This window comes from Lynx canadensis, chromosome C2 (genome assembly GCF_007474595.2).
Source record: "Lynx canadensis isolate LIC74 chromosome C2, mLynCan4.pri.v2, whole genome shotgun sequence".
NCBI classification, from domain to species: Eukaryota; Metazoa; Chordata; class Mammalia; order Carnivora; family Felidae; genus Lynx; species Lynx canadensis.
In genome coordinates, this window is record NC_044311.2 from 155,801,244 (window position 1) to 155,828,299 (window position 27,056).

The 27,056-nt window shown below is 57.3% G+C and overlaps 1 protein-coding gene across 7 annotated transcripts in view; it reads right to left on the bottom strand.

Moving 5' to 3' along the window:
• CBS (cystathionine beta-synthase) overlaps window positions 1-18,415 on the bottom strand; it is a 30,282-nt gene extending 11,867 nt beyond the window's left edge. Inside the window, exons 1-11 of one of the 7 annotated variants that reach the window (XM_030329533.2) lie at window positions 17,825-18,414; window positions 16,273-16,512; window positions 13,803-13,915; window positions 9,977-10,248; window positions 6,870-7,086; window positions 4,294-4,400; window positions 3,214-3,348; window positions 2,785-2,864; window positions 2,568-2,702; window positions 1,954-2,023; window positions 659-750 (exon numbers count right to left, since the gene is read on the bottom strand). In XM_030329533.2, the coding sequence (XP_030185393.1) occupies window positions 659-750; window positions 1,954-2,023; window positions 2,568-2,702; window positions 2,785-2,864; window positions 3,214-3,348; window positions 4,294-4,400; window positions 6,870-7,086; window positions 9,977-10,248; window positions 13,803-13,915; window positions 16,273-16,275 (1,224 nt within the window). In that variant the 5' untranslated portion in view covers window positions 16,276-16,512; window positions 17,825-18,414. Of the gene's footprint in view, window positions 1-658; window positions 751-1,953; window positions 2,024-2,567; window positions 2,703-2,784; window positions 2,865-3,213; window positions 3,349-4,293; window positions 4,401-6,869; window positions 7,087-9,976; window positions 10,249-11,751; window positions 11,862-13,456; window positions 13,536-13,802; window positions 13,916-16,272; window positions 16,513-17,824 lie in introns of those variants that run through there. The other 6 variants (XM_030329536.2, XM_030329532.2, XM_030329534.2 and 3 more) reach the window with 6 other exon arrangements.
• Between the last annotated feature and the right edge of the window lie 8,641 nt (window positions 18,416-27,056).

Sequence of the window (27,056 nt, forward strand, 5' to 3'; positions counted from 1 at the left end):
CCGGTGAAGACCTGCCCTGGGGTGTGGCCGTGTCCCTAGGCCTCAGGGGACATTACAAGGTACACATTCACCTGGGGTACTCCGAGGGGACAGCATGTGGCCGGGGGGGGACAAGGTAGCTTCCCAGGGGAGAACCAGGTGAGCAGGGCGCCCCAGGAGAGCCCTGACTGCCCCTGTGGGGGCAGCCGGAGCCTTTGGGGATGGATGGCAGAGAAATGGCCGGAAGGAGAAAAGTGCTCAGGACCCCCAACTGGAAGTTTCTACAAGCCTCTCCCTGGGTCCACGCTTAACTCCAAATCCAGATGTCCCCCCCACCCCGCCAAGCACAGCACATGCGGGACGTGACCCTAAGAGCTTAGAGCTCCTGGAACGATCCTTGGAGACCATCCAAGTCGACTGTCCCACCCCCAGAGCATCGGGGCGCCTAGGTCATGGGTCACTCCCAAGAAGAGGCAGACACACAAGGTGCGAGACAAGCTGTAAGCAGAAATGTCAGGACGGGGAACTTGCAGCTCTAAAGCAGAGGCCACCCCGGGGACCCAGGGCCCAGAAGCTCGATGGTCACGCTCCGACCGCAGACGGGGCCGCAGGTGAGAGAGGCGCGCACGTCCGGGCCCACCCGCCTCCGACGCCCGTCTGCAGCCCCTGGCTCACTCACTTTGCACCCTGGGCATTTCTCCTTCAGCTTCCTGGCGACGCCCGTGATGGTGCCACCCGTGCCCGCCGAAGCCACCAGCATGTCCAACTTCCCTGATAGGAGAAGCTGTGTCAGGGGGCCACCCTCCGGCCACAGCTCAGCAGGCTCGCCACGCTCAGCAGTAAGTAAAGACGCAACCAGGACGCAGGCCGGTTCTCAAGAAGTCCAGAGAGAAGCTGTTGTCACATTTCGACAGCCTCTCATGACAGTTCTAGAGCTTGAAAGAAGCATCCGCAGCCACAGCGAGCCAGTGGGCTCTGCTTAGCCTTTGCCGGATGGCACGTGGCCACCGCAGCCCCCATCTGGTGCGAAGCCGTGAAGGGCGTCTGGACGCACTGCCAGGACCCGCCGCGCGGTGGCTGCCGCGGGGACGGGGTCCGGGGAGGCCCTTTGCCGTGCCCCTCTTACACTGTCAGGCTTCAGGTAGGAGTAAGTGAACTGAATTATAAAGGAAACAAATAAATCCCTCAGGCTCGGCCCGAAAGTCACTGGGCTCTCCGCCTGCCGCGTGGCCGGCCCAGGCATCCTGCAGACAAGTCGGTGCGGACACCCGTGCCGAGGCAGAGGGCTGTTTTTGCCAAAGGAGAGAATTCTCACACGTAAAACCCGGGTGAGCACACCCTTGGACGCTTGCCGCCTGGCTCCTAGGCCTGGAACGAGGTCGCGTGTGGGCCGGTGCCAGCACCAGGTTCCAAGCGGCGAGGCCCATCACCCGGCACCTTCTCCCTGAAACCTCTTAGGGAAACCCCCCCCCCCCCCCCACCACGGACTTGGCTCTCAACGTGTGCAAAGGCTCCAGGGACACTCATGTCCGTACAGGAAGTAAACCAACCCCCGGCACCACCATCCGGCTCGGGAGACGAGAAAACCCAAGTGTTGCATTCAGCGCTCGGATCGGGGCCTGATGCCAAGGGCTTTCGACAGCATGGAGCCCAGGGAGGGCTCCAGCACCAACCAGCCTGGCACACTTTCGTTCCCCGCACGCAGGAGTAGGTCTGCAAGGACCTACTGCTGGGCGCACGAGCAGAACCACGTGATACGTTTGGTGTTCCAGGCGACGCACAGGCAAAGCCCGAAAAAGGACACCCCTCTGGGGAAATGCGCCGGAAAGCACTTCACGGAGAGGGGACGCTTGGGCTGGGTTTTGAAGGACGGACAGGAGTTTACCGAGGAGGGGGTAAGTGACCCGTGCGCTCCCAGGCAAGCAGGGACAGATGCGGCGAAGGCGGACGGAGGGGCGGGACGCAAGGACTCACCGTCACACTGCTGCAGGATCTCCTCGGCGGTGGTGTCGTAGTGAGCGAGGGGGTTGCTGGCGTTGCGGTACTGTGTGGAGAGACGGCGGAGGGGCCGAGTGGGGTCAGGAAGGCCGAACGGGCAACAGCCCCGGGGCGTCAGGCCACCGGCTCAGGGCGAGCCGGAGCGGATCCCGGCAGATCGAGCCAGTGGCCGGCGGCACGGGCGGTTTTAGGAAGCTCGACCAGCACAAGACGTTGACTCGAGCCCTCCGGGAGGTGCGGTTTCTGAACTCACCCAGAGGGGAGACGGGGGAGGCCGAGAGCCCCGGTGAAAAGGTTTTCGTGTGTTTTACACCTGTACAACAGCTTCCGGGTGCACCGCCAAAACCGTTCCGGCCCAGGCGCTGAGCGCAGCCCTCCAGAGGCGGCCCGGAAGGCGGGGGGGCCAAAGGCTCGGCGGACCTGGCCGCCACCTGCCGGAGCGCCGGACAGGCCGGGAGAGGCCGGCAGAGGCCGGCGACCGCGCGCCAGCCGCCTCTGCAGCCCCCGACCCCGACGGACGCCCCCCCAGGGCGCCCCCGATGTGGGTCCACACCCCCGAGCGCACGCTCGCCCCCAGACCCCGGCCTCACCTGGTCCAGGATGTGAGAATTGGGGATCTCGTTCCGTAGCCTCCAGGCCACCCCCACGTGGGACTCCGGGGAGTCAAATCTGGCCGTGGTGGGCGTCCTCACAATCTCGGCCCCCAGGGCCCGCAACACATCCACCTATGGAGGAGCACGGAGGCCCGCGTCTACCCCCGGGCCCGGTGCACGGGGCCGGGCCCCTCGGGACAACCCCTGCCCCCACCTTCTCCGTGCTCATCTTCTCCGGCATCACGATGACGCAGCGGTAACCCTTCACGGCGGCAGCCAGGGCCAGCCCGATCCCTGGGGACAGTGCACGGGGTGAGAGGGGGCCACGGCGCCCCACAGACCCCGCTCTGGGTGCCCACGGCCAGGAAGGCCCAGGGAGAGGGCACTCAGATACCAAAAAGGCCTGAGGTCACCCCCTTCTGTCTCGAATGAGGGAGTCGGGGCAGAGAACGCCCGAGGTAGAAACGCAAAGGGGATGTGCCCCCTGAGAAGCAACGCAGGCAGGAAAACGTGGAACCCGGCGCCCCCGGCTTCCCCTGGGCACCGCCCTCCAAATGCACGCATTACGTGCTGCCCAAGCGAGTCGAGGGAGGAGGCCGGCCGGACAGGCCAGGGGACCCTCCCGGCCCGTCCCGGGACCCACCTGTGTTCCCGGACGTCGGCTCAATGATGGTGTCCCCGGGCTTCAGGGTCCCGGCCCGCTCGGCGTCCTCAATCATGCGCAGGCTGATACGGTCCTTCACGCTCCCGCCCGCGTTGAAGAACTCACACTTGGCCACTGGGAGCCAAGGACGAATCAGGACAGGAGGCGGCTCCCCTCCGCCCCCTGGCTGATCCCCACGACCTCCTATTATGCGACACGCCCAGCACGTGGGGACCGTAAACCACCCCCCTCCGTTCTCGCCCCCACCTGCGCCCGGAGCAGCGTGCTCGCCCACCGGGAAACTCCCCATGCCCAGCCACCCGCTGTCCAGCCCGAGTGGCAACTCCGAGCGAAGGAGAGGAGTGAGGAGCCCCCCGCTGGGTGGGTGGGCCAGGAAAAGCCCCCCTTGGGGCAGCACGGGCCCAAGAGCGGCTAGCCGGACACGCAGCAGGGGGCCGGTGTGAGGCAGGGCGGCCCGCCCCGTCCAACTGGGGCCTGCCCAGCGCTCCACGCCTGCCTCCCATCAGCCTGCTCACCGGGAGAGGCCCTCGCCCAGCGACACGGGGCTCTGCGTGCGGGTGGCCCCCCTGCTCACCGAGGACAAGGCCGGACGTGGCTCCCCCGATTCCCACCGCCTCGTAACGGACGGTCTATCCCCACAGAACCAGCTGAACACAGAGACAACGGCTTCCTGCCCAGCCCACGCCCGAGACCCCGCATTGCAAAGATGGACCCCGTTGTGACGTCTCCTCCTCCTCAGGTCTGGGGAAGGTCGAGCTCCTTCCTGGTTGGGTCCTGCCTTCCACGTGGGCCCAGAACATGCTCCCCGGGTCTCCACACTCTGTCTCCTCATTCGGGCCCTGACCAGAGCGGCCGGCTGTGCCCCGCCACCCCGGCACGTCCCCCTACCGTGCTTTCTTTCTGCTATTACCCGATGGGGTCCCGGACATTCATTAGCCGGCTCACTCCCTGGCCCCTCTTGCCCCCCAGAGGGCCCCAGGGGTCTATGCCCACAACCCTAGGCCCACCGAGCTGCTGCCGGGGCAGGCGCGGGACAGAGGGAGGCGGTCAGGTACTCACAGAGCTCGCACTTGAGGCCGAATTTCTTTGCGATCTTATTGATTCTCACCATGGGGGTGTCCCCGATTTTCTTCAGGATGTCTGGCAAGATTTGGGGGGATTCGGTCCTGAAACAGGGAAGTCCACGATCACTCAGACTTGGCAGACCAGCACGCTGTTTTACATAAACCAAGAAACAAATCCAAGGACTGGCTTGGGTGAGGGATCCGAGTGGTCAATTACACAAACCTACTCGCAGGGTAAAAGGCCACAGGCACATTCCTGCTCACGTGTGCACACGTGACACGTGAGGACACCGGTGGGTGAGCCGATGGCAGAAACCCCGTCTGTGGTGTAGCTAACGGTGAGCCGCATCAAGGTCGTTTCCTGGGCAACAGGGGCCGGGGTCAGAGGGCAGCTTGGGGAAGGGACATGAGACCCCTCTGTATTATTTCTGCAACTTTTTGTGTTAAGTTATTTCCACGTACAGGGGCGCCTGGGTGGCTCAGTCAGTTAAGCGTCCGACTTGGGCTCAGGTCCATGATCTCACGGTTCGTGGGTTCGAGCCCCACGTCGGGCTCTGTGCTGACAGCTCAGAGCCCGGAGCCTGCTTCGGATTCTGTGTCTCCCTCTCTCTCTCAAAAACAAGTGAATGTTAAAAAAAATTACTTCCAAGTACGGAAGCTGGAGTAGACAACGCGACTTCAACAACAGCTCCTGCCTGGTGCATCCGTTCAGAAAATCTTTTCTGCGGACCTTCACTTCCTTCCATCTCTCGGCACCCGACCCCTGGGATTCCTTGTCCTTTTCTTTTCCTTGATGAAGAAAGGAAAAAAGCTTTTCCCTGATGAAAAAAGCTCCTCCAGAGCCGAGCCCCCTCAGGCTGCCTGGCTGTCCACCAGGGATGGACAGCGGCCACAAGGGGTGCACCGGCCACCGGGCATCACTCAGAAAATGTCAGGCACGGGTGACTGAAGCACCCTACTCGAAACAAAACAAAGACCTTGGGGAGTCACCGGTGCCCCTGGGGTCAAGGTCACCATGAACTCCCAGGTGGACGTCCAGGCTCAGTGTGGGATTCCTCATCACCGACCGGCTGTCTCCCTTCGCATTCTAGCGACTGGCTTCCTCTCCCCGTTCTCCCACCTGGTGACAGGTGACAGTCGGGTGCGGACAGCCCGATGGTGTGTCAGCCACGACACAGGCGGTTCCCTCCTCACCCTCAGGGCCCGATGCCAACCTGCATACCTTCTTCCTGTCCGTGCCAAGTACGTGCTCACCAAACACCCGCCCGGGGGTGTGCAGCACAGACCTGGGTTTAGCTTCCTACACCCTTGGATTTCTAATTTACGTTCCGTGGTTCCCAAACTTTAGCGAGCCCTCTGCTCCAGGAACCCGGCAAGACCAGATTCCTGGCCTCAGGCCCAGCGCACCCAGCTCCCCAGGGGGGCCGGAGGCTGCAGTCCACCCTGGGGGCCCAAACAGGCCTCTGCTGGAACAAGCTGGAATCCAGCCTCCAACAGCAGCCTTCCAAGGAGCGGAAGGGACGCCCCCAGCCAGGCCAGGGGCAGCTCACAGCAGGCAGGGCGAAGGGAGAGCTTGGCGGGGGGCAAAAGCCACCAGAGAAGCTTGTCTGAGGTGATCAGGGCGGAAGCTGGGGAAAGAATTTACAGGGGGTGGGGGGGGGGGTGGGGAGCATCTTACGATAAACCGCACTCCTCCCCGCCGCTCCCACCCTGGCCCTCCTTCTAAGCCCTCCCACATCCAAACCATCTCAAATCCCCTTTCCCAGCTCTCCCTGAGCTGGCCCAGGGCACCTATCCAGATGCTGGGCCGAGGCACCCTGTCCTCGTCTCATCACACCTGTGCCATCAGCACCAGGCTCCCTGAACACCACGAGGCCACCTCGGTCTTGTGTCCTCCCGGCAGGTGAGCCCCAACACCCGCACGACTGTGTGCCTCGATCGAACCAGTTGTGGAGGGGACGGCGACCCCTTAAGGGTTTTCAGGCGGTCACGAGGCCAGCAGGGGAGCGGCAGGGGTGACGCTGTTTTACAACCCGGTTCAAATGGCATCCTTTCTGCCCAGGCCTCCTGCGTGACAGGCTCAGGGGCCCGCAGGAACCTGGTCCCTCGCGGCTGCCCCAGCCTCACACAGGCCTTTCGCCCACTGCTCGGCTGGGTTTTGGCAGTGAGGGCTCATCGCCTCCTGAGCTCTCGGTGCTCAGACACATTTAATGCTCGGGGATTCTGGAGTTGTAAGTTTTTCATTTCTACCAGCCCCAGTGAGGCCTGCACCTCCCTACCGCCCCTGAGTTCTGATTTTAAATCCCATAATCAGGGGTGTCTGGGTGGCTCAGCCGGTTAAGCGTCCGACTCTTGATTGCGGCTCAGGTCATGATCTCGTGGTTTGTGGGATCGAGCCCCGCATCGGACTCCAGGCTGACAGCAAGAAGCCTGCTTGGGATTCTCTCCATCCCTCTCTCTCCCTGCCCCTTTCTCCCTCTCCCCAGCTTGTACAGATGCTCTCTCTCCTAAAATAATAATAATAATGATAATAATAATAATAATAATAATAAATCATAAACCGGCACTCACAAGACAGTGTGGTGATGAGGGGAGTCAGTGACCGGCCTGCCCAGCTGCCAGGAACACTTGCTTGGGGCATCGGGACGGATCCACAGGCGCTCCTTGGCTTCCTTGTCCCCCGGAGGTCCCTTCTCCAGGCTCCCTTTCCCTAGGTGTGCCCCTGAGAGGTGGGGGCACCCTGCGGACCCCGTTTCTGCTTGGGGTGTCTCGGAAGGCATGCTGGGATCTGGCAAAGGGAGGGGGAGAGACTTGGTTCAGGCCATTTCTAAACACCTGCCGAGGACTCTGCTTTGCTGCTGGGGACCTGGGCAATCCTGCTCACAGGGTCCCTCTGCAGGGGCAGGGCAGGGCAGGGGGCGGGGCGTCCACACATTCAAACAGCACAAGGGCAAGCACAAAAATGTCGGGGCCAGCTGCTGTGGCCACGGTGTGGCGGTTCCTCAAAAGGTTAAACAGAACCACCACGGGGGCCAGCATGGCACTCCTAGGCATATATCCAAAGAGCTGGAGACACCTGTGCACCACGTTCACAGCCACACGACTCACAAGAGGCAAAACGTGGAAACACACCAGACACCTGTCACAGATGCAGGATACACAAAACGTAGCACAGCCATACGACGGAATATTACTTGGCCGTAAAAAAGTAATAAAGTTTTCAAATTTTCTCAATACGTGAGCATGTACAAAAAAAAAAAGTTCCCACGCAGAGGTGATGGGTATGTTGTTTATCTGACAGTGGGGAATCTTTGCACAACGTAGACGTGAAATGAAAACAGCAAGTTGTAAAAAGGGCTTCTGTTGGGAGTATCACACATAAGGACAACTCCATTAAAAACAAAAACGAGGCCCCTGGGTGGCTCAGTCGGTTAAACGTCCGACTTGGGCTCAGGTCATGATGTCACGGTCTATGAGTTTGAGCCCCGCGTCGGGCTCTGTGCTGACAGCTCGGAGCCTGGAGCCTGCTTCCGATTCTGTGTCTCCCTCTCTCTCTGCCCCTCCCCTGCTCATGCTCTGTCTTTACTTCTCAATAATAAATAAACGTTAAAAAATTTTTTTTATATAAAAATTTTTCTGACAAATACAACACAGTATTGTAAATGGATTTTCTCTCCCTTACGATTTTCCTAACACACTTTTCTCCAGCTTATTGTGAAAATACAGCATAAATACATGCTATATACAAAACAAGTGTTAACTGACCACTTACATCATCAGTAAGGCTTCCGGGCAATAGTGAGCTATTAAATTTGGGGGGAGTCGGGGCGCCTGGGTGGCGCAGTCGGTTAAGCATCCGACTTCAGCCAGGTCACGATCTCGCGGTCCGTGAGTTCGAGCCCCGTGTCAGACTCTGGGCTGATGGCTCAGAGCCTGGAGCCTGTTTCCGATTCTGTGTCTCCCTCTCTCTCTGCCCCTCCCCCGTTCATGCTCTGTCTCTCTCTGTCCCAAAAATAAATAAACGTTGAAAAAAAAAAAAAATTTAAATTTGGGGGGAGTCAAAAGTGACATATGCGGGGCGCCTGGGTGGCGCAGTCGGTTAAGCGTCCGACTTCAGCCAGGTCACGATCTCGCCGTCCGTGAGTTCGAGCCCCGCGTCAGGCTCTGGGCTGATGGCTCAGAGCCTGGATGGAGCCTGTTTCTGATTCTGTGTCTCCCTCTCTCTCTCTGCCCCTCCCCCATTCATGCTCTGTCTCTCTCTGTCCCAAAAATAAATAAACGTTGAAAAAAAAAAAAAAGTGACATATGGATTTTTGACTGCGTGGGGTCGGCACCCCTAACCCCCACACTGCTCGAGGGTCGACTATATATATGGCTTTTGTTACCTCAAAGTTGTTTTGAAAAGACTACGTTTATATGATGGATATCAGAAACGGCGACAATGATGTATTTACCCTAAAAAAAAAGGAATGATGTTTTGATACATGCTGCGAGGCGAGGGGGCCTCGGACATTGCGCTTTGTGAACAAACCACACGAAGGAAAACCCCGCACGGCTACACCTGCGGGAAAGAGGAGCCTACGATCCGCAGATTCACAGAGGAAACTCATCAGGTAGGACAGAGGTTATGAGGCGTTGCTGGTGAATGGGGAGGAGTTTTGGTTTGACCTGATGAACGTTTTGCATACAGATCCTGGTGATGGTTGCACAACCTGTGAATGTACTTAATGCTACGGAATTGTGCCCTTGTGAGTGTGTAGAACCATAAAGAGGATGTCACAAAAACTTTATCATGAATTTAAGCACCTCGGTGGCTCAGTGGGTTACGTATCCGACTTGGGCTCAGGTCATGATCACGCAGTTTGTGAGTTCGAGCCTCGGGCTCTGTGCTGACAATGTGGAGCCTGCTCGGGATTCTCTCTCTCTCTCTCTCTCTCTCTCTCTCTCTCTCTCTCTGCCCCTCCCCTGATTGTGCTCACTCTCACTCTCAAAATAAATAAATGAACTTGAAAATTAAAAAGTTTAAAAAAATAAATAAAAATCACACATAACCTTAAAACAGATTAAGACAAGTTGACGGAAGGAAGGACAGACGGACGGACGGGGACCGGCTCAATCAGAGGCGAGGCCTCACTGGGCTGTATGCCTGCCTCGCCCCTTTGGGGTGACAACCAACAGGCACCACCCTCAACTTCGGAAAGACTGGGACTGAACTCAGCCTGTCTTCTGCCCCCTTCTCCCATCTCCACAGCGACCGGGACGACAGAGCCCGGCTCCTCCAACACGGCCACCCCTCCACAGACTGACGACCGACAAGTGCCCACAAGAGACAGTACAACTGCACAAACGAGGCATATCCTCCAAGGAATCCCGGAAGAGCTCAAGGGGGTTAGGGGAAACTGAGGGAACCTGAGTTCAGCAGAGACTTCAGTTAACAGCTGCGTTCACTAACGGTAACAAAGACTTACTAATGCAACAGGCTCGGCTACTCAGGGAAAGTGTTAGGAAGCAGGCATATGGAACTCGTCTTCCCAATTTTTCCTAAAACTAAAACAGTTCTTAAAAAAAAAAAAAAGGGGGGGTGCTCTGGGGCACCTGGGTGGCTCAGTCAGTTGAGCGTCTGACTGATTTCAGTCTAGGTCATAATCCCAGGGTCGTGGGTTTGAGCCCACAGGTACCTGTGCTCCCCAAGACCTTCGTGAGGCAGTTTTGCTGTGAAAAGGTGAGTGGCCGAGCAGACTGCGCTGAAGGTGTAAAGGGCTCCTCACATGGAGGTGTAAATCCAGATTTTCGGGGCGTTCCCTTGCTGACCTTCTCATCCAGGGCACGCAGAACCAGGCTGGTTATCAGCAAAGGCAGAGGCAGCCCCAGCTGGGTCCATTTCCCCCAGTGCAGGTGGCCCAATGCAGCCCAGTGCCCAGCGGCTGGCCACATTCGCCCAGGCCTGAGCCTGCGAACAGGGAGTTAGAAACCTGGGGACACTCTGCAAGTCACATCCTTTGGAAATTCACCAGGCCGGTGGGGCTGGCCCCTTTCCAGAGAAGCCAGCCTCGCAGCTGTCCTGCCCAACGGCCTTAGAGCGGTGGTTCTTTCAAGCCTGGGGATCACCGGCTTCTTTTGGAAGCTTCAGGTCTTCCCTGAGGCCACTCGAGGATGCCCCCCTCCCCTTCTCTAACTTTAGGAACCCCCACCCCCACCCCGGCCCTAAGGAGACCAGCACCTTTCCTCGCTCAGACGGTAATTCTTCTACAGTACAAGAACCGCCCCCCCTGCCGGGGTCACAGACCCTCCTCCCCATCGGAGGCAGGCAGCCCCGCAGCGCTCTGGCCGCAGGACCGGCCAGAATCGCTAACCGTTCGCGGAAGCGGCCTCTAAGGACGCGGGCGGGCCCGCGCCTCCTTCTCTGCGACTTGCCTAGCCTGGCATAGCCTCCGGCGAGGTAAGGAGCCGCTGGGTACAAAGATCGAGGCCGACCGAGTCTCCGCGGACCCCAAAAGCACTGGGCCACGCGCTTGCTTGGCACCCGGTCCGAACCCGCGGGTTCCCACTCGCGAGACTCAACTCGCGCCCCGCGGGCCAAGCACGTGCGTCCCGGGGAGGCGGGCTCACCTGGCGCCACCCTGCCGGTTCCCGCTCCACCTGAAACCCCATCTTAAAGCGCAAGACCCTCCTGGGGTCACGACGCCCCCAAGGGCATCGTGCACCCTGCAGACACACGCCCCAGCTGGCCCCAGTGTGGGGGGCGGGGATGGTCAGGGTCAAGGGTGCGAATGGTAGTAAACTCCTGTTTTAAAGTGTGAGTTTTCAGGTGGCATATCGAGATTCTACAGTAGATTTGGAGGCCGGCCGGGAGGCGCAGTTCGGGACAAACACCCCCAAGTAATCCTGGCGAAGCTAAAACTTCTGCGTTCCCGCCCCCCCCCCCCCCCCCCCGCCCCACCCCTCAGCTCAACCATCCGCTTCCCCTAGGGTCCGGGGAAGTGGGGGTCGCCGGGCATCCGAGTATGTGCCCAGGGCACGACCCCCGTGTGCTCTGCGCCCCTCCCCCCACGGGCACCCACCTCACGTGCCGTCCGCGCAACTACATGAATATTTACTCCCACCTCATATAGTTGACGGAAAAGAGCAATTTGCGAAACAGCCGTTTCCCCTCCAAAATACATCGAAAAATCAACGATCGCACCCCGGCTCCCTCCCCCCCACCCCCTCCGCTCCACAGCCGCGGGGGTTGCGGGGGGAGGCCCGAGGCCACGTGGGCGCTGAATCCCCGGCCTCAAAACCTTCTGGAAGCCCGGGGGGCGCGGGACGCCGGCCCTGCTCCGCCGCGCGCAGGTGCAGATGATGCAACTCCGGCGGAGGGGTGGGGGCGGCCCGGGGCCCGCCGGAGGCGGTCGACCACAGCCCGACCCCGCCGCCCAGGGGTGGGGCGGTTCCCGGCCCGGCGGGCTCTCACCTGCACGGAGACGCGGGAAAGAGCGGCGGGCTGCGCGCGTCCGGACGCCACGACCTGCGACCCCGACAGCTGCTACTCGGAGCCGCAACCCTGGAGCTGCGGGGCCTGCGGGACCCGGCGGCCGACAGTGCGCGCAGGCGATTGGCCGAGAGGCGGGGGCGGGGGGCCGGCGCCCGGCCAATCCCGAGTGCCGCCCGCCGCCGCGCTTGTCCCCGCCCCCATCCCACCCGTCCCCACCTCCGGGCTCGCTGCCCTGGCGCGGGCTGGGGACGCCCTCCTCCCGCGCTGCCCCTCCCCCACTCCAGCCTCCACCCTCCACCCTCCACCCCCCACCCCCGCGCTAGCTGTCTTGGCTTGGGCTGCGGACCCCGGACCTCCCGCGCTGCCCCTCCCCCACCCTCCACCCTCCACCCTCCACCCCCCACCCCCGCGCTAGCTGTCTTGGCTTGGGCTGGGGACTCCGGACCTCCCGCGCTGTCCCTCCCCCACCCCCCACCCTCCACCCCCCACCCCCCACCCCCGCGCTAGCTGTCTTGGCTTGGGCTGCGGACCCCGGACCTCCCGCGCTGCCCCTCCCCCACCCCCCACCCCCCACCCCCGCGCTAGCTGTCTTGGCTTGGGCTGCGGACCCCGGACCTCCCGCGCTGCCCCTCCCCCACCCTCCACCCTCCACCCCCACCCCCGCGCTAGCTGTCTTGGCTTGGGCTGGGGACTCCGGACCTCCCGCGCTGCCCCTCCCCCACCCTCCACCCTCCACCCCCACCCCCCACCCCCGCGCTAGCTGTCTTGGCTTGGGCTGGGGACTCCGGACCTCCCGCGCTGCCCCTCCCCCACCCTCCACCCTCCACCCCCCACCCCCCACCCCCCACCCCCGCGCTAGCTGTCTTGGCTTGGGCTGGGGACCCCGGACCTGCCGCGCTGCCCCTCCCCCATCCCACCCAACTCCCCCCCCACCCCACTCCGCCCCCCACCCCCACCCGGCGTGCGCGGGCTGGGGACCCCGCACCTCCCGTGCTGCCCGCCCCCCATCCTCCCCACCCCCACCTCCACTCACCGCCCAACTCCTCGCTCACTGCCTGGCTTCAGGTCAGGGCCTCCCCCCCCCCCCCCCCCCCCCCCGCACCCCGCACTGCCCCGCCCTGCCCCGCCCGGATCCCGCCCACCCGAACTCCCCCACCCCCACTCCCCACCCAACTCCGTCCAACTCCCCCGCCTCAGGTCTGGGTTCCCGTGTCCCCCAACTCCTGGCCCCCACTGCCCTACCGCGCGGGCCCGGGACCAGCTTCCACTCCCGTTTGATGCATCCGCTGGCCCTCTGCCCTCCTCTCCCCCTGCCCCCCAAGGTCCCCCCACCAGGATCGCGGACTCCAGGGGTGCGGAAGCTCTGTGCTTGATGTCCCGATTCTGTTTTACTTGGTTAACTGCTAGCCCTGCGGGAGTGTAGTGAATATTTGTTGATGACTTGTACAGTGTGCCCTCTGGAGCGGGGAAGGGCTTGTAGGACCGTGAGGATGACCCTCCACAAATATCCCACCTGCCAGCCTTCCCCCACCCCCACCCCCATGCCAGCCCTGGTCCCCACCGCCTCAGGTCAGGGGACCCAGCATGCACCCAGTACCCTGGCTCTGGGTTCCCCACGGCGGGGTTTCCCGGGATTTACTTCCTGCCCCCCATTGTGCAGGTGCCCCCTAGACACAGTGCTCACCTTCCCAGACCCCCTCTGCGGAGCCTGGCCACCGCTCCCACAAGACTGGGAAAGAACCACAGCTCGCCTGAGACCTGACACTCGGCCAGAAGTCACAAAAGCCTGACACTCGGCCAGAAGTCACAAAAGCCGCTTAGAAACACAGGTGTTGCACAGGCCACTCCCCCCACTCCCCAAATCCAGGAGCTGGAGGCTGCTGGCCAGCAGGGCACCCTGGGGCCACCGGGTCATCAGTATTTCAAACTTGCGTGCTCCTGGCTTTTAAAGAGCCTAGAGGACCCTGGGGCAGACCCTTGTGCTTCTCCCGCCTGTAGTGACTGTGACTGACAGGTCGCAACCGTGTTACCAGGTGTGGACAGATGTGGAACCGTCAGTGGCTCTGCCCAGCACCTTGCGGGTTCGCTTCATCCAGCAATGGTTTGGCCGTCCCCGGCCACAGGCGGGCCTTTGTGCCAGGCTCTGGAAAAAACCGGAAACTCCAATAGGGCCTCTGTCCCTGGAGGGTTTCTATTCTAGGGGAGGGGGCTCAACGAGACATCATTTTGTGATAGGATTTCCCCTGGTGAGAACAAATGTGAAGACGGATAAAGACGGGAACAGGAGCTAGCATTAGGTCAGGGGGTCGAGTCTCTCTGGACAGGTGACATTTGACCTGAGGAGCCACATCTTATTCTCAAGGAGGAATGTTCTGGGCTGAAAACAACCACTGCAAATGCCTGGGGCAGGAACAGGTCAGGGGTGAGAAAAACTGGAGGAAAGGGCAGTGGCCAGAGCGAGGGACAGGAGTGGCCAGAGGGTGGAAGGGGAGGCGGAGTCCCAGGGCTCGCAGGCCGGCCAGGACGGAACTTTCTGCTGGAACTTACTGCCTCGTGCTGCAGGGCCCTCGGAAGGTTTCAAACTAGGGAGTTTTTGATCGTGCTCTGAATTATTTTATCTTGGCATAATTTCTGACTGTCATAAAAGTGCCAAGAATAGAAGAATTCCCAGATACTCGCCCAGATTCCCAAACATTCAACTTTTACTAACGCCTGCAATCTGTAACTATGATCTTATTTGGAAATAGGCTCTCTGAGTATATAACCATCTTAAGAGGTCGTACTGGATAAGGAGAAGGGGCCGTGCTAAATCCAATATGACCCGTGTCCTTGTACGAAGAGAGAAATTTGGGCACATTCACAGACAGAAGGCTCTGTGAAGACAGAGGCAGAGATTAAAGTCATTCTGGCACAAGATGAGGGACCACGCAGCCCCCAGGAGCTGAAGGCCGCAGGAAGGACCCTCCCCCAAAGCCTGCAGAGACAGCGTGGGCTTTCGGGCACCTTGATTTCAGACTTCTAGCCTCCAGGAGTGAGAGACAAGAAATTTGTGTTGTTTTAAGCCATCTGAGTTTGTGGTCATTTGCTATGAGGTCCAAATACTAAAAATTTTTGGGGGTGGGCGCCTGGGTGGCTCAGTCGGTTGAGCGTCCGACTTCAGCTCAGGTCATGATCTTGCATTTCGTGGGTTTGAGCCCCGCGACGGGCTCTGTGCTGACAGATTGGAGCCTGGAGCCTGCTTTGGATTCTATGTCTCCCTCTCTCTGCCCCTTCCCTGCTCATTCTCTCTCTCTCTCAAAGAATAAACATTTTAAAAAGTTAATTAGGGGCGCCTGGGTGGCGCAGTCGGTTGAGCGTCCGACTTCAGCCAGGTCACGATCTCGCGGTCCATGAGTTCGAGCCCCGTGTCGGGCTCTGGGCTGATGGCTCAGAGCCTGGAGCCTGTTTCCGATTCTGTGTCTCCCTCTCTCTCTGCCCCTCCCCCGTTCATGCTCTGTCTCTCTCTGTCCCAAAAATAAATAAACGTTGAAAAAAAAAATTTAAAAAGTTAATTAAAAATTTTTTTTAATTTTGATATAATTTTAGATTGTCAGAAAAGTGGTAAGAATGTAAGAATTCCCAGATGCCCTTCATTCAGATTTTCAAAATTTTAACTTTTTAAAAAAAAAATTTATTTTTAAATAATCTCTACACCCAACATGGGGCTTGAACTCACGACCCCAAGATTAAGGGTCGGAAGAGTCTGGCTTGATTTTGGCTCAGGTCATGATCTCACGGTTCGTGAGGTGGAGCCCTACATCGGGCTCTGCGCCGACGGCAGGGAGTCTGCTTGGGATTCTCTCTCTTCCTCTCTCTCTGCCCCTCCCCCGCCAACAAATAAACTTAAAAAAAGAAAAAAAAAAAAGAGTTGCCCGCTCTACCGACTGAGCCAGTCGGGTGCCCCCAAATATTAAACTTTTATTGTATTTTCTTCATACTTCTGTCTCTGTCCCTGTCTCTCTCTAATAGGAATCTAAGTCTGTGCCACTTATCTATCATCTAACTGTCTGGTTTTTCTGAATGGTTAAGATTAAGCTGCAGACAGTTTCCCGTTACCCCTGGCGACTTCAGTGTCTATTTCTGAAAAACAAAGAACTGTTTTCCATAACCATAGTACAACTGCCAAAATCAAGACGTTAAGCTAAAACTGCTTTAAAAAAATTGTCTTTTTAGACTGTTGAGTGTTTTTTTTAAATGTTTATTTTTGAGAGAGAGAGAGTGTAGGCAGGGGAGGGGCGGGGCGGGGGGGGGGGGGGACAGAGGATCGGAAGCAGGCTCTGTGCTGATAGCAGTAAGCCTGAGGTGGGGCCTGAACTCACGAACCACAAGATCATGACCTGAGCCGAAGTTGGATGCTCAACCGACGACTGAACCACCCAGGCACCCCTAAAAAAATTAAGTCTTTAAAAAACAACCAAACCAACCAAACAAACAAAAACCACAAAACCAAAAAAAACTTACCATTGATACAAATCCATGACCTAATCAACAGACCTCACTCAGTTTGCCTGTCACAGCAAAATCCCGGACCTCGCCGCACCCAGTGGCCGTGCCCTAGAGCCATTTGTTGGACTGAGACGTGGGTGTCTTTGAAGTGTGCAGGCCAGACGTTTTATAGAATGTCCCTGGTTCGTGAGACGTTGTTTCCTCAGGATTGGCCCCAGTGGGGGTTGGGGGGGGGGTGCCTCCTGCTGGAAGGCGCTGGAGTGACAAGAGCGAGTGATGTGAGTGACATGACTGACGGAGTGGGTGCCTGCGTGTCCCGTCTGGCCACGTGCACTTCGCATTCTCCACTCTAAACGAATGGTTTTTCCCCTTCACAACTAGTAAGAATCCCTGCGGAGATACTTTGGAAACACCCGGTAAACTTCTCAAACTCGCACTCTCCGATTTAAGCTTCCCAGCATAGTCTGCCTGAATCGGTTTCTATGAAAATGGTTGCCAAGGGGCAATTCTACCCCCTGACTCTTCCTGCATCTGTCGTGTGGCATTCCACTACGGCATAGCATGTGCCTGTTCATGTATTTGTTCCAGTTTGGATTCACGGACCCTTTTTTTTTTTTTTTTTTTTTAAGCGTCCATTCTACCACGGAAAGTGCACAGCCAATTGTTTTTAGTACCCAAGCACTAATATTTGGCGTTCAGAGCCGTACAGCCGCCCCCACAATTCAGTTTTCACATTTGTGTCACTCCAGAGAGACCCTGGGCCCCTCCCTGGCTGCCGCTCCCCTGGCACCCGCCTGGCAGCCCCAGGTTGAGCCACCGACTGGGTGGCTACTGTGGTGGGAAATGGTGGTGGACTCGGGAAGCCTCGCCTTGTCACACGGGCTATTCGTCTTTCGCTATCATTGCTTTGATGCTGAAATGGCCCCAGATCAGGAATCAAGCTGGACCCTGTGTCTTTTCGTCGTTTCCCCGTTGTGCCTTTCATCGCCTCTATTTTCTGTCCCACGAGGCGTTTCGGGCCCATGATGAGTCTTCGCCCCAGCCCTGGGAGGGGACATTTCTCCAGGGGCTCCTTTTGCAGGCTGAACAGTACCCTCCCCGAATTCTTCTGCTGGGGTCCCAACCCCCGTACCTAAGAACGTAACTGTGTTTGCAGGTAGTCTTTAACAAGGTGACGAAGCAAAAATGAGGCCATTAGGGGGACCAACCTTTGGCCAGGCTCCTCTGGGCCTCCTCTCCACTAGCCCCCCGCCCCCTGGCTTGGGCCTGCCTAGGCAGGTTTTAGCAGGAATCTGCTAAGTCAGTTTATAGACAGGCACCTCCCCTCCCCACAGGTAATCACTGTCAGCACTTGATCCGGTGCCTTGGCCACCCCCACCCCGACCCCCGCGTGCAAGTCCTTGGTCTGCCTCCAGCAAGCATCTCCCCAGCCCTGGTGCCCCAGCACTGACACCCCCTGTTCCCTGGCTGTCAGCCCCCAGCCGTCCTTGTATTTGCAACCGGGCCCAACTCTCTCCTTACTGAAATATGCCCACTGCAAGAGTCTGGAAGGAACAGTCCTCCTTACCAGGGCGTCTGGCTGGCTCAGTCGGTAGAGTGACTCTTGATCTTGGGGTCTGGCGAGTGGGAGTTCAAGCCCCATGTTCGGCATAGAGATGACTGAATGTTAAAAACAAGAAACCTTTCTTCCCATTTGATCCAGTGCCAGAAAAATCGTTTCCTTTAAGAAGGGGGCCCTGGCTCAAACCACACGCATTTACGTCTCATAATTCTGGAGGCCGGAGGCCCAAGATAAGGCCCAGGCCTGGTGGGAGCTCTTTTCCTGCCTCCTGAACATGGTGGGGGGCGGGTAGGGAACACGCTGTTTTGTGTCTCTTCTTCTGAGGGCACGCGTCCCGTCACCTCCTAATACCCTCGCGGTGGGGATCGGGTCTTCAACATACACAGTTTTTGGGGGACAGGGGTGGGGGGGAGACACGAACATTCAGTCTATGGCAGGCCTGAACCCAATCCGACTGGCGTCCTTCTAAGAAGTGGGAGAGACAAAGGGCTGCGCTCACACAGGGAGAAGGCGGCGTCTGCACGCCCAGGGAGACAGGCTCCGGAGGAACCAGCCCTGCCCACACCCTTGACCTCAGACTTCCAGAATGGGAGAGAATAGGTGTCCGCGGAGGGGGCGTTTGCCGCGGAAGCTCCCGGGTCCCGCAGGGCCAGAAGACATCGGAAGGGTTCGCAGCTCAGGAAGAGGCAGGTGACGCCCCGCCAGGGAAGGTGTGAGCACTTCCGGGAGATTCAGGACAGAAGGGGCGGGGACTTCCAGGCACCTGCCGGGTGGCGGGGAGAAAATGTCCCACCAGGATGACAAAGCAAAGGGCAGCGGCAGAAGCAGCGGTCTCCCTCTCCCCACCCCCAGTTCCAGGTCTCGGGGCCAAATTTGAGTTTGTTTATGGTGTGCATCTCCACAATGTGGATAATACCCTGCACTTCTTTGCCTTGAGTCATGAACTTCAGATGATACCCGTTTAATTTCATTTTTGACAGTACTTTCTTTTTTCAAATTTTGTAGTCATTCTGTAATTCAGCGCTGATTGTACAAGACGGTCCAAAAGGCTTAAATTTACAACTCGATTTGGTCATGTGAACTGCCTTCGACACACGTGAGCTAACATGTGCACCGGGGCTGACATGCATTTTGGAAGAGCTCACACAGAAGCAGCCGCTTTTTCAATATACTTGGCCAGGGGCGCCTGGGTGGCTCAGTCGGTTGAGCGTCCGACTTCGGCTCAGGTCATGATCTCACACTCCGTGAGTTCGAGCCCCACATCAGGCTCTGTGCTGACAGCTCGGAGCCTGGAGCCTGCTTCAGATTCTGTGTCTCCCTCTCTTTCTCTGCCTCTCCCCTGCTCATGCTCTGTCTCTCTCTGTCTCAAAAATAAATAAAAATATTTTAAAAAATTAAAAAAAAATAAACTTGGCCAGTTTCACATGTCTTGGGCAGTCCGCCTCCGCCATAGCCGCGTGAGGTTAGGGTATGGTATCTAAACGATTAAAATAAATGCTATGTATTGTTCCAGTAACTTTTTATTTGTAAGTTTTATTGATACAATTCAAATACTGTGTCATCACCCATTGAAACTGTACGGTTTGGTGACTTTTGGTACATTCACAGAGCTGTGCGACTGTCACCGGTCAATTCTAGATCATTCATATCACCACAGGCAGAAGCCCTTACTGGCCACTTGTGCATCTTCCTTGGAGAAATGTCTATTGGCATCCTTTGCCCCCGTTTTTTTTTAATTAAAAAATTTTTTAACGTTTATTTATTATTAGACAGAGCACGAGTAGGGGAGGGGCAGAGAGAGGGGAGACAGAATCTGAAGCAGGCTCCAGGCTCCGAGCTGCCAGCACAGAGCCCGACGCGGGGCTTGAACTTACGAACTGTGAGATCCTGACCTGAGCTGAAGTCGGACACTTAACCGACTGAGCCACCCAGGCACCCCGTCCTTTGCCCCCTTTTAAACTGGGTTGTCTTTTGTTGTTAAGAGTTCTTTATATATTCTGGGGCCCTTGTCAGGGTTTGCAAATATTTCCTCCCGTTAAGTGGGGTGTCTTTTCACTTTCTTGATAGTGTGTTTTGATGCACAAAAGTGCATCGATTCATCTGTTTTGATAAACTGCAATTTATACACACGTGTTTTTTCTTTTGTTGCTCGTGCTTTTGGTGTCATATGTGAGACACCATGGTCAGATTCAAGTCATTAAGATCTTCCCTAAGTTGTCTTTGGAGTTTCATGATTTTTTTTTTTTTTTACAAATCAGCCATTTATTCATTTATTTACTTATTCTAAAGTTTATTTATTTATTTAGAGAGTGCGTGCGTGCCCAAGCAGGGTAGGGGCAGAGCAAGAAGGAAGAGAGAAAATCTGAAGCAGGCTCTGTGCTGTCAGCACAGAGCCTGATGTGGGGCTTGAATTCATGAACCGTGAACTCATGACCTGAGCCAAAGTCAGACGTTCAACTGATGAGCCACCCAGGCACTCCAGAAATCAGCCATTTTTTTTAAAAGTTTATTTATTTTGAGAGAGAGAGAGAAGGAGAGGGGCAGAGAGAGACGGAGAAAGAGATCCCAAGCAGGCTCCACGCTGCCCGAGGTGGGGCTTGAACCCACCAACCGTGAGATCCTGACCTGAGCTGAAACCAAGAGTTGGGCACTCAACCGACTGAGCCACCCGGGGGCCCCCATGATTTTAATTCTTATATTTAGGTTTCTGATCCATTTTGAGTTAATATTTTGTAGACGGCGTGGGCTAAGAATCCAACTTCTTTCTCCTTTTGCATGTAGATAACCAGTGGTGCCAACACCATTTGTTGAAAAGACTGTTCTTTTCCCGTTGACTAGTCTTGGTGCCCTTATCAAAATCAACTGACCAGAGAAGTAAGGGTTTCCTTCTGGGCCCTCAATTCTGTTCCATCGATCTTCAATGTCTCCCCTTGTGCCAGCACCACACCATTTTTACTACTGTAACTAAGTTTTGAAATCAAGAAGTACAAGTCTTCCAACTTCGTTCTTTGAGATTTTCTTGGCTGATATTTAGAGGCCGTTAAAATTCCCTTTGAGTTTTAGGCTCAGCTTTTCCATTTCTGCAAAAAGGCTGTTGGGACTGTGATAGGGATTACGGGGGATCTGCAGCTGCCACGGGGGCGTATTGCCATCTTAACAACGTTAAATATTCCAATCTGTGAACACAGGATGAGACCGTTTGGGTCTTGTTTAGTTCCTTTCGGCAAAGTTTTGTCATTTTCGGTACACGGGTCTTGTAGTCCCTTGATTAAATTTATCCTTTCATTCCTTTTGATGTGGGGAGTAAGTCTTCTGGTCCATGAACATGGGATGCCTATTTAGGTCCACCTTACTTCTTGCCACAAGGTTCTGTCACGTTCAGCGTCTCAGTTTTACACTCGCTGTTTTTCACACCACCTGTCAGCTCTTCACTTTGTAACGCAGACCCGGTTGGGTTCCTAGTGGCCCACGTACTTGTCTTTCTCTCCACTCACCCGCGTTCCACCTTCGGTAACTGGCAGCATTGCAACCAGAGACGACTAACTGTTACGGAGCACCTGCAGAGCACGTGCCGGGCACTGTTTGAGAACTTTGCCTGAATCCACAAATGGAATCCTCACAATTCAATCGTCACCTCACAGAGGAGAAAAGTGAGGCACAGAGAGGCCGAGTGACCTACCCAACATCTACCTCCAGTGGCGAGCAGAGCCAGGATTTGGACTTGCATCTCTGCTACTTTTCCCCAATGAACTTGTCGCCCGCCCCCGCCCCCCCCCCCATGTGACGGCAATCAACCTGACCTTGGGATGTGTCAGGCTGGACCACGTGAAATTGCTGATGTTTGATCTTATTTGACCTATAAACAATGGCAACTTTATGTGACTTGAAAAAAAAAAAAAAAGACGTGGGATTTGAAACAGGTGCCTGAATATTTGTCCCCCAGGTGTGGGTGGGGCTGTTCCGAGCCTCATGTGCTCCCCAAGGAAGGTCCAACTGTGAGGGAGCCAAGTATACCCGGACGTGCCTGCAATCTTCTGAGCAAAAGAATGCAGTCCGTCCTGGGACGGGGCCCGGTTGTGGGGACGAGAGCTCTATGTGCTGTAACGTTAACTCCCAAGGGGACGAACGGTGGGTCCCCTCCCCGAGAGCCACCTTGCACTGCCCAGGAGGCGTCCAGCCTGTCGGAACCCACCACGAGGGACGGGCAACTGGGCTGCCGGATCCCGGGCCACGTGGATTCACAGCGGCTCTATTTTCGGGCCCAGCCTGCTGCTCCTAGGCTGCACGGGAAGGCAGCGCCCCGGTGGGCCCGGGGGCTCTTTGGCTGAGAAGCTTCCATTGCGTAAGACGTAGTGGAGGAAGAGACTTTGAGCTCCAGTGTCTGCACTTTGAGGGGGAAGGTGATTCGGCTCCGGATGATTCCTCTCTGGGGGATCTGACGTGGGAGGAGAGTTGTATTTTCCTGGTTCCACAAGTTTTAGATCCTGGCTTTGTTCTCACTTGGTCTCTGGCACTTCCTCCAGGAGGAGAAGACCCCTGGACAGGGGTCTGGGTGTCATGTGACACTGTGTGTGTGGCCTCAGCCCTGCCTGCAGGGTGGCCCTGGAGGCAGTACTGCACGGGGCTCGCCTGTTCAGAACCCTCTTGGGGCAGAAGCCACCTGTCTGTGGAACCAAGAGGGGCCCCGGGAGCAGTGGATGAGACGAGGGCAGCCCGGATGAGGGCTGGTCCCTCCCCAGACCACTTTGGGCCACCAACGGCTCCTACTCAGTGGGCTGAGAGGGAACACAGAGGAATACCGGGAGGAGGAGTGACATTCCTTAAAATCCAGTATCTCGTCTCCCCGGGGAAGTGACACCCACCCCGGGGATGCCGCCGCACCTGCCCCTGTGCTCACTGTGCCCTCCCTCTGCTGGGAGAAGCGTGGCGGTGTGTGAACGGTGGGTGACGGGCTGACCCTGACCTGTTGGTACTTGCCCCGCACACAACACGGATCCGTCTCAAAGGTGCAAACTTGGGGACCTCTTTTCCCTCCTCGCCAGCCTGGCAGAAGGCGGCCATCCTGGAGACTGGGTGTCCTGGGACTGTGCTGAGGTCACACCATGGCGGGAGGTGGTGTTACAGGTTCTCTGGGCCTGAAAACCCAAACCCATGTCCTCTAGGCAGCTTTATCAGATAGACTTGACGGTGAGTGGAGGGCGAGTCGAGAGGTCAGGGTCGTGTTTCAGCAGCACAGCCTACAGCCTACGGGACCCTGGAGCATACACGGGGGTACCCGCCCCCACCGTTCCCTCTGCGTGGAGGCGCTGTTCCCACCGCCCTCCTTCCTCCTCCTGCTCTCCCAGCCGGTAAAGTGGGCGGAGGTGCCCCCACTTTATCCCTTTCTCGCCGCGGTGACACCTGAAGCTGCAAATTGCAAGTCGGCTGTGTCCCAAACACACGGAACGCTGCACACGAGCCGAGCAGGGGCAGGACAAGTTACACAGAAAGATTCCGTCCATGGGGCACCTGGGGGCTCAGTCAGCTAAGAGTCCGACTTGGGCTCAGGTCACGATCTCACGGTCCGTGAGTTCGGGCCCCACGTCGGGCTCTGCGCTGACGGCTCGGAGCCTGGAGCCTGCTTCGGATTCTGGGCCCCCCCCCCCCTCTGCCCCTCCCCAGCTCATGCTCTGTCTCTGTCTCTCTCTCAAAAATAAACATTTAAAAAAAAATAAAGATTCCATTTACGAAAAATTTAAAAACTGGCACAACAGCAATGTTTGACGAAGCTTACGGAGATCGTAACGACAAAACAACCGAGAGCGGGTTTCCTCTAGGAAGAGAAGAGGTTTGTGCGTGAGGGCCCATGGGGGACAGGGGGCTGGCGGGGAGCTCACTTGGGTGGCACTTGCTCCTTGTTTTTGGCGCTTTGCCGTACGCACCCTGCGGCCCATCCACGAGAGACATGACAAGAAAAAAAAAAGAAAAAGAAGTCGCACCAGATCCGGTCACCGGGGCATCAGACGCTTGGGCGTTCTGGGGGCAGCGGCGTCCTTCACGGCCAACTCAAGGCTGCCGCCTCGCTCTCTGCCCGATGCGAACCCACGCGGGGCGGAGGCCAGAGGAGCCTGGTCACACCTGACTCCACAGCCCATCCGTCGTTCCCAGTTGTGAACAGCACCCACCGCTCCCACTGGGCCAGCCTGGCCCATTTACCTCCCGCCCAGAGCGGTCTCCCCGGTGCCAGGCACCCATCCCGGTTTGCTCACGTTGGCCCGCACACCCAGGTGGTGCTGGCCAAGCCCGTGGCTGCCAAACCCCAGGCCCGAGCAAACACGAGAAACAAGGCCCCGGGGGACTGGTCCAGAGGTGAGCTTATCCAAGGGCCGTCCTTTCCGGAGACTGGAGTGTGGCCAAGTCCACACGTCAGGGACGCAGATTTAAAGGCATATGCGGTTAAAGTACCTGGGGCCTCACGACAGTCTCGGCTTCTCTGCGTGTTTAAAATTTTCCATAATAAAAAATGAAAATGCCCTCTTGTGAAATGACGGTACAAGCCCCGCCTGGCAGATCAGCAGTGGAGACCGCAGATCGGGTTTGTTTCTTGGGGGGGGAGCCACACGTGCGGGGGGCCCCGGACCCGAGGAAGCCTCACCAGGGTCAGCCGCGTGCCAAGCGACAGCCTGGCACCACCCAGGCGAGAGGCTGTCCGCTGCAAAGGCTCTAGAAACCAACTTGAATACCATTGTTGTGTGCTGTAAATCGAGACTTTTTCCAATTTTTAGAACTCACTCCGGAGTTTTAGCCCCTTTTTGTAAGGAATCCCGAACTGAAAGGTGAGAAAGGGACAATTAATCACTCAGTTTGGATGCTGCCTCAGTTACCACGTTACCCATCATTTCTCCAATAAGAGCTCGTTCAAAAGAAGTGAACTCTCGGGGCGCCCGGGGGGCTCAGTCGATCCAGCGTCCGACTTTGGCTCAGGTCACGGTCTCACAGTTGGTGAGTTGGAGGCCTGCGTCGGGCTCTGCCGTGCCGAGCCTGCTTGAGATTCTCTGCCCCTCCCCTACTCTCTCTCTCTCAAATAAACTTAAAACAAAACAAAAAACAGAGAATTGTGTGAAAACGAAAAGTGAACCATCACCAGTTACCAGGCACGGCTGCCCCCAGCCGCCAATGTCAGAAATGTTTACAGTGACCTTTATCTCCTGTAACACGGGTGCACAGTCACCTCGTCTGTTAGGCTGTTTGCTGCGTCAAAACAGCAAGCAGACCCCAGGACCATCAGCTGCCGAGTTAGGGGTGTGGACAGCTTTCGTGAGACCTTATCTCACCTACATTCTTTCCCATCTGGCTTCAGTCTGAAGATCCGGCATCGACCGTCAAGGACAAGAAACATCTCGGTGATGCTGTGCTGGGCCCGGGCTCATCACAAATCACAAGGGATCAATGACTCTTCCCACGTAAACCTCCCCGGACCTGCGGTCTGCCACGGGGAGACCGCTCAGGCCTCCGTGCCGGGCTGCCCCCGGCCCACCGCGGCCCCAGCACACCCGAACCGGCGGGTTCGGGACCGGAAGCCCCCCATGTCCCTCCACTGCAGACCAGTCTCAGGCACGGAGGACGGACAGGTACAGGCTTCCCGGTCACCGTCAGCTTGGCTTTCTCACGTCAGTGGCAACACTGAAAGGCTCCTTTGGTGGGATTTTCCTGTATGTTTTTAATAGACACTTTCACGGGAAAAGGGAATTCTAATCTCAGTTAAGAACTATAAAGTAGGGGCACCTTGGTGGCTCGGTTAACCATCAGACTCTTGATTTCGGCTCAGGTCACGAAATCACACATCATGAGATCAAGCCCCGCGTCAGGCCCTGTGCTGACAGCCAGGAGCCTGCTTGGGATTTTCTCTCCCTCTCTCTGTCCCTCCCCACTCATGCGGTGTCTGACATTTAAGAAATACAAAGTAAAAAATTTTCACATTCAGATACAGTGGAAATTACTCCACAATCTTCACAAATTGACCAAATTTGGACAGAATAACTATAGTGCTGGTACTGATGCCTGGAAGTATGGAGAATGAGAGAACTTACACAAAACTTCCCGGATTGCCGACTCAAAACCGCCATGAATTCATCCCAAATCATCTGCTCACTACCACGCAAAAAATAGGAAAACTCACACCAAACCTAAACAAGACTAGGGATTAAGCATTAAAATCACTATTAAAAATTTGATCACAAAAAAAGTGGCTTTCGGGAAAAAGGAAAACAAAACAAAAAAAGCCCACGCTGGTCAACTGTTTCCTTCCGATACTCGTGCGCCGTCACGGTGGCAAGGTGTCTCCTCCTAGGCCAAGGGCAGGGCTGAGACGGTCCCTCGCTCCCCGAACTGCCACTCCCAGCAACTGGACACCAAGCACGCGGACCGAGCAGGTGGACACGTGCACGCCGCCCATCCCGCCCTCCCTGCCGGGTTCCCAGCCCAGTGCGCGGGCGCCCAGGGGTGGCGACAGTCACTGAGAAGCAAGCTGAGGCGCGCCAGAGAAGTGACCTCCTCGGAGGACACAGCGTGGGTGGACCCAGACCAAGCGGGTGGCGCTCAACGTTAAATGCAGCATGCGGGCGGCCGGCTGGCATCGTGACTACAGTTCGGGGACAGCGACATGGGCACAGCCCTGCACCAGAGGGCGTCTCTGCCCAAGCCCCTCTGGCAGGCTGGTGACGAGCCGGTGGCTGGGGTGGAACACGGGAACGGGGCCGGTGGCTCTTGTGCAGCCCCGGGCACATCCACGTGTAGGCCCCATCTCGGGACAGGCCCTGTGCTTCCGGACGGCACGGAGGCTCTTTGAACGAGACCAGAAGATTCCTGGGTGAGAGGAACGGGACACGGACGGGGCCACTGGCGGCACCGGATCGAAAGCCCTCTCTCCTACGGACGCCGGCACGGCCACCGTCCCGTCCAAGTGTCACTCACTGACCCCGCGGGAAGTCCAGGGCGCAGACCCCGGGTTCCCCGCAGCAGGGTCTCCGGCAGCCTCGGCGGAGAAACGCCACGTTACTCGCTCGCACGTCGGGCACTGGGAACGGGCACGACCGTTGCCTGCGTGAATTTTCTTTCCCTTAACGGACGGGGCGCCTCATCTCACATCCTACGAGTTTAACACTGTGGTTCTATTACCCAAGACCCTCCCCCCCAGGACGGACGGCGTGTGCTGCAAAGGAGGAGACCGAGGCGGCCCGCGAGAAATGACTACACCGAG